The sequence below is a fragment of the Bos javanicus genome, chromosome 1 (genome assembly GCF_032452875.1).
Source record: "Bos javanicus breed banteng chromosome 1, ARS-OSU_banteng_1.0, whole genome shotgun sequence".
In the NCBI taxonomy this organism is placed as follows: domain Eukaryota; kingdom Metazoa; phylum Chordata; class Mammalia; order Artiodactyla; family Bovidae; genus Bos; species Bos javanicus.
The window spans coordinates 41,303,548-41,320,397 of NC_083868.1; the positions used below are offsets into that span (position 1 = coordinate 41,303,548).

Sequence of the window (16,850 nt, forward strand, 5' to 3'; positions counted from 1 at the left end):
AGGATTAGGCGCCCTGAGACCCCTCCTTGTTAGCACCTGTGTTGCCCCCTTTCCGAACTCCCAGCACTGGAGGCGACGGCCGAGTGGTCCCACCAGGCAGCCGGCGCCGTGGAGCGCTGGGAGGGAGTGGGTGCCGCGAGGGGGCGGCTTCCGCGGGGATAGCTGTCCGCTCGCAGGCAGTCGGCGCTTCTGTGGAGGCGGCCACGCACAGCTCAGCCCGTGGGCTTCTCCGAGTCTGCGGTGCGACGCCGTCACGCTGCAGGCGTCCCGGGCCCCCCGAAATCCCGCCGCCTGCGGCTGCAACCATGCTCTTGACCTCCACTGTGAAGTCGCGGCCGCATGGTGACGACAAGACCTCAGTGCACCCGCCCCTCTCCAGCCTGAGGTGACTCCTCTGAAGCTCGCTGCCTTCCTTCGCTCTCCTAGGACTAGCTGCGGAGGCGGCCGCCAAGCTGAGGCTCTCGCCCTACCGGGCAAGTTTGGGCGACCCAGGCTGAGGAGCGGTAGGCTGGTCCGCCGCCGCCAAGCTCAACCCGGACCCGGAGCGCTCGGCCACAGCACTCGCCCCCTCCGGCGGCGGAAATGTGAAGTCGAGGGTAGCCCTGCAGGGTGCAGAGTAGCCCTAAAACGCTGGACGTTGCTGCCGCGAAATGGGAAGGAAAGTGCTTAGGAGACCAAGTGCGGCCTCAGACAGGCCCGGGAAAAGGCTGCCAAGGCCGAAGCGCGGCGCAGACGCGGCCGAGTTGGAGGGGTCCGCTCTGCGGGCCGCTGCCGTCGCCACCTAGGCTAAGAGCTGAGGGCGCAGCTCGGTAGCTTGGTCGGACCCCTTGCGGCCCCGCGGAGCCTCCTCAGTTGCTCGGCTCTCGCCGCACTGGCCGGAGGAAAGTTCCCGCGGCCCCCGCCCGCTCACAGCTGCGGCGCCCGCCCGGCTTTTGGCTCTGCAAGTGCCCACTCTGAGTTAGGAGAGGCGCTCAGACCGGCAGAGCTGCCCGAGCCACCGCCGCACCTGGCCGTCCCTCCCCCCATTCCCGCCGTGAGGCGCCCTCCCCCGCCCCTTCGCTCCCCTCCCCCAAACCACAGCCCGAGCTCGCTCCTGCGCGCGCGCTCTCCCAGGCCCAAGTGAATAGTCCTCGCGCGAGCGGGACACGGCGGTGGATGCAATTCCGCTCGCCTACAGCCGCCAGGAGCTCCCTGGCGCCGCAAGCAGCGTCCTCCTCCGAAGCAGCTGCGCCTGCACCTGGGCAGCCTGGACCTTCGTGCCCTGCCCCCGGGGCCTCGCGCGGGGGTCGCCCCGGGACACCCACTGTGGGCCGGGTGGAGGAGGAAGAGGAGGAGGAAGAAGACGTGGACTCGGACCCGAAGCTGAACACCTGGCTGCGCTGCTGCCACTTCTCTTTAAGGGGGAGGAGAAGAGAGCCGGGGAGAACCATGGGGGGCAGCGAAGTCCGGGAATTTCTTTTGCAATTTGGTTTCTTCTTGCCTCTGCTGACAGCTTGGCCGGGCGACTGCAGTCACGTCTCCAACAACCAAGGTAAAGGGACCGGTGGAGTAGCAAGATGGGGCGGGAGGAAGTGGGTGTTCCGAGGACCGGTGCGTTGGTCGCCTCTTGGCAGGTAACTTCGTCTCGGGGTGGGCTTCTCCGGGCTCTCCACACGAGGGGGTCGAGGATGTCTCATCACCAGATCGCCTGTCCACAGTTCCCGGGACCGGAGACCTCACGAACTGTGGTCTCTTCTGCTTCCAAATGTCTTTAAACGGATGCGTGATCATCAGCAGCAGTTGGGTCCCACTACTGGCGGCCGCGGGACCGCTCCCCGTGCGCGGTCTCCACGGGAGGTCAGGCTCTGTGGTAGAGGCTTAATGGAGACTTCTGGCTCTTTGCGGTCGCTCACTGCACGGTAACGTGTAGGTTCTCCCGCACGCCTGCAAGAAAGCAGATCGTTCTCGCTGTAGCCCCTGGCCAAATAACCAGCCTTGTGCCTTCGATAAACCAAACCCTCGCCCAGCTGCAACCCCTTTACCCCATCCCGACCGAATGTACTAGACATTTAGAAATTTTTCCGAATTGTTTCCAGCCCAGATGCCCGAAGGGACCGGGGGTGGGGGTGTTATTAGGTGTGAATTAAGAAGTTGTGAATATTCTATGCCTAAAGTCAGGTAAAGTGGTAAAGTGAAGATGAGGTTTACCGAATGGAAAGCACTGAGAATTTTTGACTTTTGTTTTTTTGGCTTTCTAGCCAACAATCTTTATGAGACATACTCATTGGATTTCTGCTGTGAATATTTAAAGATCTATATTTAAAAAACCATGTCCATAATCTTAATCTTCCTAGACTGAGAGAGGAACAACCATAAAAGTTTTCCAGCATGTACCTGGCTGGATGCTCTCACTGGCACTGTGATGACCGCCGGTGTCACCTGTTACGTCACACTTTTAAAACACCTCAAATATAAAACTTAAATTAGAGTTACCATTCAACATACAAGATCTCAAAATAATTTGCAGGTATATAAATAGAGGTCAGATGGCATGAAAGTGTGGGCTTTCTTTGCGAGGGTGAGAAGGTTAAGAGAGAAGGAAATTAGAACAGCACAGCCTTCTTTTTTGTCATAAACATATATAGCCAGTTTGTTAGAATAATTTAGAATCAATATTCAGTTCTCTTTATGTAACTGGTACTTTTGACATGCTTTTCTAATTCTTTGTCTTTTTTTTTTTTTTTAACCTCCAGATTGCAATCACAAATGCATATGTCAGCTTGAAAACCATACACAACCATCTTGCCTTTGAAAATGTATTCTATAAGTACCACCTATAGTGCCATGCTCTCCTATGGAGGTGTATACCTTCACACACATCCCTTATTTGGTTTCAAGGACTACTGGCATTAAATATCAAAGGAAGTAGTGACTTAATTTACCTCTGAAAATTGAACATTGTTTAAAATAACATGTAAATACTTGACCTTTTTATTGAAAGGAGAAACGATTTTTAGTAATTGGAAAATCAGACATTTATGTTATACTAAATGTCTCTAGGGCTTCTAAAGAAGTATACACTTAAAGTCAAGTTGGCTAGGAATATTTTAACAGTTATATCCTTTCAATCATGTCCCTAAATCAACGTTTATATTTTCAAAGTTCCAGTAACCATCCTAGGCCCTGAGAATACTACCAAAAATAAAACATGTTACACTCTTCAAATGAGTAAAGAGCCATTCTACCAAAGTGTCTCAAGTATTAAAGTATGACCTTTCAGTAATTCATATTAAACTTAAGGGCATAGGGGAGTTGTTTGTCAACTCTTGCAGTAATTTTTATTTATCTATTTTAATAGCTTTCTCATACTTTTACAAGACATTTTAACTAAAAGATTTATCAATTATATCTAATTTATTTGTGTTTTGTAAATTAGCTTAACTTAGTGAATATTACTCAGCTTACCTAACAAATAGGATCATTAAAGATAGTCTCCAAAAACTCTTAATTTGCATTTGTACTAATAGTCTAAAAACACAAGCTATGTGTTACACTTGAATAATATTGTACCTAAAGGGTAAGTTGGGTAAAATTTAGAGTTTTTCAACAGAATATTATGGAAAAAATATGCTCAGATTTTTTTTTGTCAGACACAAATAATTGCTTTTAAAATGCTTTTTACAGCTTAAAGTTACAGTGGTTGGAAATTATGCCTTATAATATCTTGAGATAATTTTTGAATGCTGAAATAATCATGCTAATAGTTGATAAAATGTGGAAGTTCAAAATGTTATTTTTGAGACCAATTGAAGGATATTTTCTTATTTGTAGTTTCAAAAATAGATGACATGAATCAACATATCTTGCCAATTTGTAAACATTGAAAATATTTTACATTTTAGAATTACTGAAGTACATGTACAATATAGAAATACTAATGGAAAATACAAATCTTATCTATGTTCATAATATTAAGCATTGATAATAGGCTTAATATTTAATTTTAAGCATATGTATTCATTTTTCTAGTAACTTTTTGTCCTAAGAGCTAATGGAATTCTTGTTTTATTTTTAAAATTTGTTACAGAGGGTAAATTTTCATTTTAATATAATTTGCCTTCTCATTAAGAGTAATCAAAAAGTAAACTCTTTAATGTGATTTATTTTTACCAAATTATATGACATATTTCATGGTTGAATGAAGGCATCATCCTCTTCTTCATTCCCCATTTTGCATAGATAGAATAAAAGGATCCAAAAAGTGAACTATTTCATTTTTAACACTGTGCTAAGAGTAACTTGAATATAGGAATCATCTCTTCTCTTGTTTTTTAACTGGCTGTGAATCTCTGCACCATAAAGGCAAAATAAATCAGTTTGACACTCTTTCTATTACTGAAACCTCCTTGAATTGATCAAAAAGTAAAGCTGCTTTCTAGATCACTTCATCTGATTAAGTAAATGAAAACATGATTTGTACTCAAATTTCCCTTATTCCATTAATTTTCCCTCTGTTTAAAACCACAGTATTTATTTTGTGTTGGTAATTTTAAAATTAACAGTTTTTACTCTCTTAAGATATGAAAACTTTTATTTTTGTACTAGAAAGATAGTTAGGAGAATATAAAATACAATCTTGTTTCATATGTCAGTAACCATGTATATCAATCTCAGTGATTAGTAGCCACCAGGGATCCATTAATTCAAAAATTACTCTGCTTTAGTCTAAAAGAGTTGATGCATCTCTCAGGGTATGACTCATGTTTCCAAAAATAATCAATACTCAAATAATTCATTAAATCAAAATATGGTTTGAATATGAGAGTCTGGTGAGTTCATTTTACTACCAAGATTGTGTTAATTGATCTTTCTCCTCCACCCAGGGATTTCAGTGAAAAATGAAATATACAAGGAAAACAATAGTTTGAGTCATTAGTTTCATTAAATTTATTAATTTGAATGAATTAAGTCTAAAATCCACTAAGTTGTGTGTAAATACAGGTGAACATAGCTGATCAGAAAAATACCTGCTTATTTACATTTATAGCCTCAAATTAGTTGAACTGACATAAATATTGTATACAAACTGTAAGACTGAATGTTGTTCTTATATTTACAGAAAGCAGGGAATTGAAGTATTTTCAGAAAGTTGAAGAGTGAACTTTACTGAAAATATTGAAAATTGGGTTCAATAAGGAAAACTGAGTGATTTATAAGGAATATTGCTAAAAGACCTTTCACTTATATAAAATTTGAGGGATAAACTATGATTGTAAAAGTGCAAGAGGTTGAAATCACATGCCTTTCTTGTTTTCCATAAGTATGAAAACAACCTAGAATGTAATTTTTTATACATTAACAAACTGAGCCATTGTAGAATTAGCCATTATGATTAGTATTTAAAATAGAATATAAAATGTCATTGATACACACTGGTCATCTAAATCTTTTTGTTCTGAGTTTGGGATAAGACTATATCTAAAATTTTTTTCTTACACAAAAATTATACAACATTCTTTAAGGATCTTATCTTCAAACTAGAAATAACATGAATAAAGCAGTATTAATATAGATTTTCTAAAGGGGCAAATATATATATATCTATATTTAATTAATGATTAAATAACATCTTTTTACATTTTAAAAATACTGTCAAACTTTTCCATATGGAATTTGTATTATTCTTATGTTACAAAATTAAATATTATTAAAAATCCAAGAGTTGAAAATTTTTCTTCAGTAATCATTGCTAGTATAAATAAGTAGCAAAAGGCATCAAAGATTTCTTGTATTTCCTTCTACTAATTCTTTTCCTCTGTGACAGACACCATATCTCAATCACTCTCTCTTTCTTCTTTCACACACAGGAGTACTTCTGACTATATATTTCTTTTGTCCTAAATGGTGAGAGAATAGATGTTATCTTACATTGTCCATCAGTCAACCAAATCCCTAAAGTTATAGAAGTCTCTTGTCTTCTTGACTCACCATTTCTTGGGACTATAAATACAGTAGAGATCAGTACATGTAGTTAAATAATAAACATGAATTAACTTTGTTCAGTGTACTTTGTTAATCATGTAATCAAACTAAACTTATACAGAAGGATTAAATTGTAAGTCATGTCCGACTCTGTGTGACCCCATAGACAGCAGCCCACCAGGCTCCCCCGTCCCTGGGATTCTCCAGGCAAGAACACTGGAGTGGGTTGCCATTGCCTTCTCCAATGCATGAAAGTGAAAAGTGAAAGTGAAGTTGCTCAGTCGTGTCCAACCCTCAGTGACTCCATGGACTGCAGCCTATCAGGCTCCTCTGTCCATGGGATTTTCCAGGCAAGAGTACTGGAGTGGGGTGCCATTGCCTTCTCCATACATCCACAGTGTTAACTTTTAAATAAAAATTGTGTATATATATATATATATATATATATATATATATATACACACATGTATATATATATATATATATATATACACATTTAAGTTGTGCAACATAATTTGATATACTATGTCTATAGTGTTCTGATCAACTTGCAGTTTCTTTAGGACTGGCATTAGTTCTTTAAAAAACATGTATTATATTACCTCTTCTTTTGCCTTATTTTTATTGAGTATTCTGTTTTTGAATTTAATATTTATATGATGAAGAGAAAAAAGAGTAAGTAAGCCAGACTTCATAAATGCCTTCATGGAATTTATTTTCTACTAAGGGAGACTGACAAAAAATACGGAAGTAAATGAAACTATATACTATGGAGGAAACAATAAAGGCCCTGAGCAAATAACAGGAGGGACCCACTGTTTTAAATGTGGTGGTTGGAGAGGCCTCTCTGGGAAGTGACACATAAATGACATTCTCAAGGATGAGAAACAGCTAAATGTACAGAACAGGAAGAAGTGCATTCTAGGTAAAGGGAACTACCTGGTCAGTGACCTTGAAGGGAGATGAGCTTGTCGCCTTTGAAGAAATAAGTCCAGTATGGAACTGGAGCTTACTGAGCAAGGCAGAGAGTAGCCTATAGCGAGGTTTGAAAGAGAATGTGAAACCGGATCCACAGAGAAGAAAACAAGCCATGGAAAGGAATTAGGTTTTATTATTTTCCTTGGTAAAATGGGAAGCTAATGAGATTTCAACCATTTTTCATTTTTAGAGCATTATGGCTAGCAAGTAGAAGAGATGATTGGAAAATGAAGAGTAGTGTTAGGAGCCTATTGCAGTTTTTAGGGACATAGGGAAGGGTATGGTGGCCTGGCTAGCATGGTAATACTGAGATGGGGATAAGAAGATGGATTTGAGATAGCTTTTGGAAGTAGGATTATGGGATCATCTTATAATTACAGAAAAATAAATGTAGATATTCAGTATTTTGTCACTTTTTCCAAGGGACCTGAAAAAATTTTTCATTAATCCCCATAAAAATGATCTTGCTTATAGTAGTTGATTATTGACAGCAGATAGGAAGGATGGGGTGAGAGGTCCATTCTCTACTTTAATCTTCTGAAACTATGATTTAAATAATAATAATACAGTTTTATTATTTCAAACCATTGTGCATAGCACTGTACACATATTTTATTAACATGAAATTTGTTAATGCATTTTTGACACAACTTTACATATATAGTTGTTTTTTGTCAGAGTGGATGGCACAGGTGGGTGGAGATATCTTAACAAAGCAATATGGTGATCCAACAGAATCTATTAAAATAGAGAGCAATATTTCAAAGTTTGGCTTATGCACCAGTTTTATTCATCTTTGTTATTATCAGACTACTGTTACTAAAAAGAAAAATAGAAGTGATACTAGACATAAAATAGGCATGTTATCACATATTTTCTATTAGCCTTCTTTCTTCTCTGCATTTTGTTAAAATGAACAGAAACAAATGCATATTCAGTAAGCTTGTAAAAGACCCAGGAAATTAGATCTTAAGATGAGGGAAGAAAATATTAGGCTCTCCACTCAACAACAGTAAATTGCATGTAACTTAGAAACTTTCCCTGACCAGTTATTGTTCATCACTGTGAGTTGCCTGGAGAAGGCAATGGCACCCCACTCCAGTACTCTTGCCTGGAAAATCCCATAGAGGGAGGAGCCTGGTAGGCTGCAGTCCATGGGGTTGCTAAGAGTCGGGCACAACTGAGCGACTTCCCTTTCACTTTTCACTTTCATGCATTGGAGAAGGCAATGGCAACCCACTCCAGTGTTCTTGCCTGGAGAATCCCAGGGACGGGGAGCCTGGTGGGAGGCCGTCTATGGGGTCGCACAGAGTCAGACACGACTGAAGCGACTTAGCAGCAGCAGCAGCAGTGAGTTGCCTACTACTACTACTACTACTAATATATGACAACAATTGTTAAATATACAGAAATGTAAAAAATCTTAATTTAACAGTCCTAAATACCTTGTATATATTTGGAAAATCAATACTATGGAGATGTTTCCTTTAAACATTTGTAAATATTCTTAAATGTACATATTCACACATAGTAAATCTTATACTTCAGTGTTTAGAATGTTCTGGAGAATACTATTTTATAGTGATTTCCTTTCAGTAAACATTATGAATTCTTATGAGATATACAGTTTTGATTTTCAATGATAAATATTCTAGAACTGAGTGATAATGTTTGTACTTTAAAAAGATGTTTATCAGAGCCTACTATTTGGGCTTCCCAGGTGGCGCTAGTGGTAAAGAATGCCCCTGCTAATGTAAGAGACTTAACAGACAGGTCTTGGATCCATGGATCAGGAAGATCCCCTGGAGGAAGAAATGGTAGTCCACTCCAGTATTCTTGCCTAGAGAATCCCATGGACACAGGAGCCTCAGGGGCTACAGTCCATGGGGTTGCAGAGTCAGACATGACTATAGAGATTTGGCATACATATACACACTGATAGGTAGGTACTTACTACATGTAAGAATTCAAGAAGTTTTCCTTTAAGAATGTATGTCAATGTACGGCAAAACCAATACAATATTGTAAAGTAATTAGCCTCCAATTAAAATAAATTTATATTAAAAAAAGAATATATTAATATAGTTTAGTGAAGAGTTTCCAGTCTCTTTCCAAGTCTAGTAGGAAAATTTTCTGTTTTCTTAAAATTAGATCCAAAATTAATTATTTTTTTATAATTAGAAAAACTTTTAAAGGACATTTGTCATATGATAACATGTAAGAGTACTGATGTTCAGCTCTCATATTTATGTATTGATTATTTGCAAGTAATACCTTATTTCATTAAAGTACATCTCAAATTTAAGAAAATAAGTCACTCAGCAGCCACATCTTAAAGTATCTCCCTGTGTCAGGCATTATGCTAGATTCTAAGATAGAATTCTACAACAGATTCTAAGCTAGATTCTACAACAGTGATTATCATACAGTCTCTATTCTTTAGAAAATCAGCCTTCTCTTTTTATTTATCCTTGAGTAATTGATAATTAATCCTTAATTGATGATTTTTATAAGATGAATTTTACAGTAAATGATATCATGAGGGAAAGAAGGAAGAGTGTAAAGTAATACTACTAACACTTTTATGTGTTTTTATTTGTAAAATTGCTTCATAGGGATCTTCTAATATTAGTTTATGGGTGGGCATATATTTTATTTAATTGCATGAAAATTAAACATAAGTATGCATTGAATAAACACAACCATTCGTAGAAAATATAAATATTTCAAAACTCTAATGGCTTTCCATGAACTGACATGTGGAGGCAGGTTTTGTTTAAATGATATTCAGAGAAGGCAATGGCAACCCATTCCAGTACTCTTGTCTGGAAAATCCCATGGACAGAGGAGCCTGGTAGGCTGCAGTTCATGGGGTCGCAAAGAGTTGGACACGACTGAGCGACTTCACTTTTGCTTTTCACTTTTATGCTTTAGACTAGCTTTTTCTGGTGTGTTTATTTAAGGTGGATTTATTATTAAAAACTGTGATTCATGGTGAAGAAGCTAGTTTCCAGTTTCAGATAGCAGCAAACATACATCTTAATTGAGTTGTGAAGCAAGAATTGGGATGAAAGCAGGTATTTTCAGTCCATGTCCTGAAAAATGCATTCAGCTACTTTGCCAGGATACTGCTGTGTCCTCTAGCTATTGGCCTGTTTGATGATCTGAACTGGCTGGATATAAATGAAAAATCACCACCCTTGCTCCCGTTTCATTTTATAACTTAAGTTGTAATGTTATACTTACTTTCTGATCTTAGAAGTTATAACATCTCTTTAGAAACTGAATGTTCAAGAGTTAGAATTAGTTATGAATTATTTTATTCTTGTAATGTTTGGTATCTGGATATATGGGATATTTATATACATAACTTATTTACTAATGTTAACCTACTAATAACATGACAGAATGATTATTATTTTAGGTTGATTTCTGTAATATTCATATTTGTGGTATATGAGCATTGCAAAGAGGAACACTTTTTCTTAAAATTTATTTTAATTGAATAATTGCTTTACAATGTTGTATTGTGTTTCTGCCATACAACATAAATCAATCCTAAGTATACATATGTCCCCTCCCTCTCTAACCTCCCTCCATCCCTCATTCCACCACTCTAGTTGTCACAGAGCACCAGGTTGAGCTCCCTGGGGAAACACATTCTTGAAATAGTACGTAGAGTATAATATCTAGAATAAGTAAAAGCATTTACGCATAATTTAAAAAAATCAATATATGAAAATATTCCTACTTATGATTATAATTAGATATAATTTAAGCAAGTTAATAAAGCAGGAAATATTTTATATATTAGGAAATTAAAATGTATTATATTAATGTGTATTCCAAATAAGAATTATCTAGAATTAATTGAAATGATTGCCTCCAAATATGAGTTGAAGTATATCTCAGTATCACCTTAATTTTTACTTTAAAAGACACAAATGTGTTCCATATGTTGCTGGCACATTATTATTGTAAAATAATTAAAATTAAATGTTCAATTAGAAAAACTGTGTAATGGCCAATAAATGTTATGATAAAAATTGAAACCTCAAGCAACTGAAGTTTATTATATAGTACAGTACTAAGTAGCTATAAACATTCAAAATGAAAGAAAAATAGGGATAGAAAAAAATTGAATTATGGTACTGTTTTTAAAATGAACCTAATTGGTCAAGGAGTTTCTCTTGTTACATATATCTGACTATACCCTGGGTTAGACCCTTAATCTCTGCAAGTGCAGAAGTGTCCTGATGTCAGACAATGTTAGCTAAAACTCTTTTTAAAAAATGCTGAAAATTTCTTTTCACTCTCCGTCTAGATTTAAAATATACTTAGACAACATTTAAATTGTGAATGCAAGTGAAAATAATTTGTATTTGTCCTTATATGTGACAGGAAAGCACTCAGCAAACTAATAGATAGCATTGTACAAAATCATAAGACTTGAGTCAATTTCTAAAAGTGAATAAAATCCATGCATTAGTCCACTGGTTAAAAGTTATAATGCCTGAACAACAACAATAACAAAATCCCAAGACTGTAATAGCCAGAACAATTTTATAACAGTACAACATTTAATGAGGAAAGTACACTATTACCTTGGCTGTTTTATATTCTGTATTTAATGAGGGAATATTCAGAAAGAGATCCTAATTTTTATCTGAAAAAGAACAATTTCAGGAGTGTATGTTGTTGGTATAGCATATTACTTAGCATGGTTTAAAAAGAAATGAAAAATAACATGTTCCAAATTTATTTTTATTTTTATGATATACATAAGAGGAAAAATTGTACCTATATTATAATAACTTACTATCTTAAAATGCTATAGTAAAATAACTATTTTATAGAGAACTATAGTTCACCCTAGTTATTAAAATAACAGGTAGTTTGTTTACTTAAAATTACATGTGTAAGAACCTTTATAATATTTACTAGTTTATGGCCAGAAATCCATGTATATGTATATGCATTATTTTTTAGGCTTTTCAAGAGCTTTATACTCTAGTAAAGAAGAATTAAAATGTAATAATTTATTTTAAAGTTTAATATTCTAGAGTGTTAAATACTTGTTAAAGCTAAATGAAAAATATCCCCTAAAGTTATGAAGCCTTAAGATCAGATGAAATTGTTTGCCTGTGTTTTTTTTTTTTTTATAAAGTTCTAAAATGCTTTTCTGTTGTAATATAGATGTATTTATCTTTGGGTTTTTGTTTGTTCATTCTTATTTTTATTACTTATGTACACAAACAGTTCTTAATCTGTATGGTTTATTTGTATATATTTTCCTATAATCCTCAATTTAGTTCAGATTAAATATATATTCACCCAAATTTTAAATGAAATATATTGAACCTACTATTTTTTTTTCACTGTGCAGGGAACAGGAAACGTAAAAGTGGGTCACTTTGCCTTGAACTTCTGAGAACAAAAGATTTAATTAATGAGGCTATTTATATGTTAGTGAATATTTGACAAAGTAATATGGATTTAGCTGTTCCATAGATAAGTTCACATCTATGAACTATTGTTTACAGAGATAAAAATATGAAAGCACAAGCTGCAGGAGACATGGGTTCAAACCCTGGGTTGAGAAGATCCCCTGGAGGAGGGCATGAAAACCCTCTCCAGTATTCTTGCCTAGAGAGTCCTGTGGACAGGAGCTTGGTGGGCTATAGTCCATAGGTTTGCAAAGAGCTGGACATGACTAAAGTAGCTTAGCATGCATGCGTGCATATTAGCCATGACGATATATTGACCCTGGCTTTGTGTGACTACTAGAAATGAAATAAGATCTGTCTCCTTTACATTGAGGACAAAGCTGTAAAGTTGACAGTAAAATACTAGGTTGATGAAAAAGTAATTGCAGTTTCGAACCATGAATTTTAAATCGTTACAACCAGGCTCAAACACATCTTATTAATCAAAATAGGAACCAGTACAGTCAACACATTTTTGCCAATGAGAAATGTTTATTCTTATAGTGTAAAAATCTGTGCTTCAGGATTCCAAGAACTCTTGGAAAATGTTTTCTATCCTGCTAGGTGTTTTCTCTGCAAAAAGTTGTTGAGATATTTGAAGTGGTAGTCGGTTGGCAAAAAGGTCAGGTATGAATATGATGGATGAGGCAAAACTTAGTAGCCCAATTTGTTGAATTTTTGAAGTGTTTATTGTGCAACATGACCTCAGGCATTGTTCTGGAGAAGAATTGGGCCCACTCTGTTGACCCAGTGCCGCCTGCAGGCATTATAGTTTTTGGTGCATCTCATCAATTTGCTGAGCATACTTCTCAGATGTAATGGTTTTACTGGGATTCAGAAGCTGTAGTGGATCAGATCAGCAGCAGACCACCAGACAGTGACCATGACCTTTTTTTGATACAAGTTTGTCTTTGGGAAGTGCTTTAGAGCTGCTTCTTTTGTTCAACCGCTGAGCTGGTCATGGCCGGTTGTTGTCTAAATCCACTTTCAATGCAAGTCACAGTCCAATCGAGAAATGGTTCAATGTTGTTGCATAGAATAAGATAAGACAACACTTCAAAATGTTCATTTTCTTGATTTGTGATCAGCTCACAAGGCACACCACTTATCAAGCTTTTTCACCTTTTCAATTTGCTTCAATTGACAAAGGACCAAGGAATGTTCAATGCTGAGTTCTTCAGCAACTTCTTCTGTGGTTGTAAGAGGATCAGCTTTGATGATTGCACTCAGTTGGTCATTGTCAACTTCCAGTGGCCGGCCACTGCACTTCTCTTCTTCAAGGCTCTTGTCTCCTTTGTAAAACTTCTTGAACTACCACTGCACTGTACGTTTGTTAGGAGTTCCTGGACCAAGCATGTTGTTGATGTTGAGAGTTCTTACTGCTGCTTTATGATCCATTTGAACTGGAAAAGAAAATCGCTTGAATTTACTTTTTATCTAATATCATTTCCCTAGGGTGAAATATAAAATTAAAAATATATAAATATAAAATATGCAGCAAGCAATGTCACTAACAAAAAAAATCAAGCAGAAATGTGCATTAAAATGATATATAACATAACTACATTTACTTAAGAATGTATTGCAATATCAAGCAGCAGATTCAACAATGCAGAACTGCATCAACCTAACACTAGCAATTTAGTAAAGATAAAGGGAAATAATTTTAAAAACTATAACAAAAAATCTTGAGTTACATATGGGAAATGAAAATGAGTCTCATATTTATTCATTCATTTTTATTATGGTTCATTATTGTAAATATATATAAGTGATAAGAGAATCTGATGGGACTGTAAATTTGTACAGCCATTATGGAAAACAGTATGGAGGTAACTTAAAAACTAAAAATAGAACTACCATATGACCCATTAGTCACACCCCTGGGCATATACCCAGAGAAAACCGTAATTCAAAAAGACACATATGTTCCAAAGTGAATTGTAGCACCATTAAAATAGCCAGGACATGGAGACAACCTAAGACTTCATCAACAAAGAAATGATTAAAGAAGATGTGGTTGTTGTTGTTGAATATTGAATATTACTCAGTTATACTCAGTATTACTCGGCCATAGAAAGGAATGAAATTGGATCACTTGTACAGATATGAATGGACCTAGAGACTATCAATGGCAACCCACTCCAGTGTTCTTGCCTGGAGAATCCCAGGGATGGGGGAGCCTGGTGGTCTGCCGTCTATGGGGTTGCATGGAGTCGGACATGACTGAAGCGACTTGGCAGCAGCAGCAGCAGAGACTGCCATATAGAGTGAAATCAGAAAGAGAAAAACAAATATTGTATATTAATACATACATGAATTTAGAAAAATAAATATGTTCTTACTTGCAAATGGAAAGAGACACAGGTGTAGAGAACAAATGAAAGTACACCAGTGACAGAAAGGTGGGGCAGGTGGGATGAATTGGGAGATTCAGTTTGACATATATACACTATTAATTGTGTTGTTGTTTAGTCGCTATATCATGTCTGACTTCTTTGTGACTCCATGGACTGTAGTCTGCCAGGCTCTGCTGTCAATGGGTTTCCCAGGTAAGAATGCTAGAGTGGGTTGCCATTTCCTTCTCCAGGGGGTCTCCCCAACCCAGGGAAACAACTGATGTCTCCTGCATTGTCAGGTGGGTTCTTAACCACTGAACCATCAGGGAAGCCATGCACTATTGATAGTATGTATAAAATAGATAACTAATGAAAACCTACTGTATAGCTCAGGGAACTCTACTGAGTGCTCTGTGGTGACCTAAATGGGAAGGAAAGCCAAAAAATGAGATATATATATATGTATAGCTGATTCACTTTCCTGTACAATCAGTTCAGTTCAGTCACTCAGTCGTGTTCAACTCTTTGTGACGCCATGAATCACAGCACACCAGGCCTCCCTGTCAATCACCAACTCCCGGAGTTCACTCAGACTCACATCCATCGAGTCAGTGATGCCATCCAGCCATCTCATCCTCTATCATCCCCTTCTAGAAACAAACAAAATATTGTGAAGCAACTATAATAAAAATTAATTAAAATGTATATAAGTAATAAGAATTAAAATGACTTCTCTGGAAACTTCAGTTTTTAAGCTACTTTGAGTTAGTTTTCTTCACTTGAAGATTGAAACTTATTCTTGTGTGTAGATAAAAATAATCCAAGGGATTGATGCCTTAGACTAGATGTAGAGTTTTTTAAATAAGTAGCACCACTTGATTTTTTCATTAAAAGTTTTATCATATTCTTTAAGAACTAGCTTATTTAATGATGGTGGCTGGTTTTAAAGATCAGTTCAGTTCAGTCACTCAATTGTGTCCGACTGTTTGCAACCCCATGAACTGCAGCATGCCAGGCCTCCCTGTCCATCACCAACTCCTAGAGTCTACCCAAACCCATGTCCATCGAGTTGGTGATGCCATCCAACTATCTCATCCTCTGTCTTCCCCTTCTCCTCCTGCCCTCAATCTTTCCCAGCATCAGGGTCTTTTCAAATGAATCAGCACTTTGCATCAGGTGGCCAAATACTGGAGTTTCAGCTTCAACATCAGTCCTTCCAATGAACACCCAAGATTGATCTCCTTTAGGATGGACTGGTTGGATCTCCTCACAGTCCAAGGGACTCTCAAGAGTCTTCTCCAACACCACAGTTCAAAAGCATCAATTCTTCAGTGCTCAGCTTTCTTTATAGTCCAACTCTCACATCCATACATGACCATTGGAAAAACCATAGCCTTGACTAGACAGATCTTGATTGGCAAATAATGTCTCTGCTTTTTAATATACTATCTAGGTTGGTCATAACTTTCCTTCCAAGGAGTAAGCATCTTTTAATTTCATGGCTGCACTGACCATCTGCAGTGATTTTGGAGCCCCCAAAAATAAAGTCTGATACTGTTTCCACTGTTTCCCCATCTATTTCCCATGAAGTGATGGGACCAGATGCCATGATATTCGTGTTCTGAATGTTGAGCTTTAAGCCAACTTTTTCACTCTCCTCTTTCACTTTCATCAAGAGGCTCTTTAGTTCCTCTTCACTTTCTGCCATAAGGGTGGTATCATCTGCATATCTGAGATTATTGATATTTCTCCCAGCAATCTTGATTCCAGCTTGTGCTTCCTCCAGCCCAGCATTTCTCATGATGTACTGTGCATATAAGTTAAATAAGCAGGATGACAATATACAGCCTTGACATACTCCTTTTCCTATTTGGAACCAGTCTGTTGTTTCATGTCCAGTTTTAACTGTTGCTTCCTGACCTGCATACAGGTTTCTCAAGAGGCAGGTCAAGTGGTCTGGTATTCCCATCTTTTTCAGAATTTTCCATAGTTTATTGTGATCCACACAGTCAAAGGCTTTGGCATAGTCAATAAAGCAGAAATAGATGTTTTTCTGAAACTCTCTTGCTTTTTCGATGAACCAGCG

General features: G+C 37.7%; 1 protein-coding gene across 14 annotated transcripts in view; it reads left to right on the forward strand.

Moving 5' to 3' along the window:
• Positions 1–527: 527 nt before the first annotated feature.
• The window catches only part of EPHA6 (EPH receptor A6), a 1,025,466-nt gene continuing 1,009,143 nt past the window's right edge, over positions 528–16,850 (forward strand). For 10 of the 14 annotated variants that reach the window (XR_009740373.1, XM_061435761.1, XM_061435945.1 and 7 more), the window contains exon 1: positions 528–1,531. Coding sequence is in view for 9 of the 14 variants with exons in the window: in XM_061435761.1 (XP_061291745.1) it covers positions 1,156–1,531 (376 nt within the window). In the remaining 5 variants the exon portion in view is untranslated. The remainder of the gene's footprint in view (positions 1,532–16,850) is intronic. The other 4 variants (XM_061436116.1, XM_061436206.1, XM_061436374.1 and 1 more) reach the window with 3 other exon arrangements.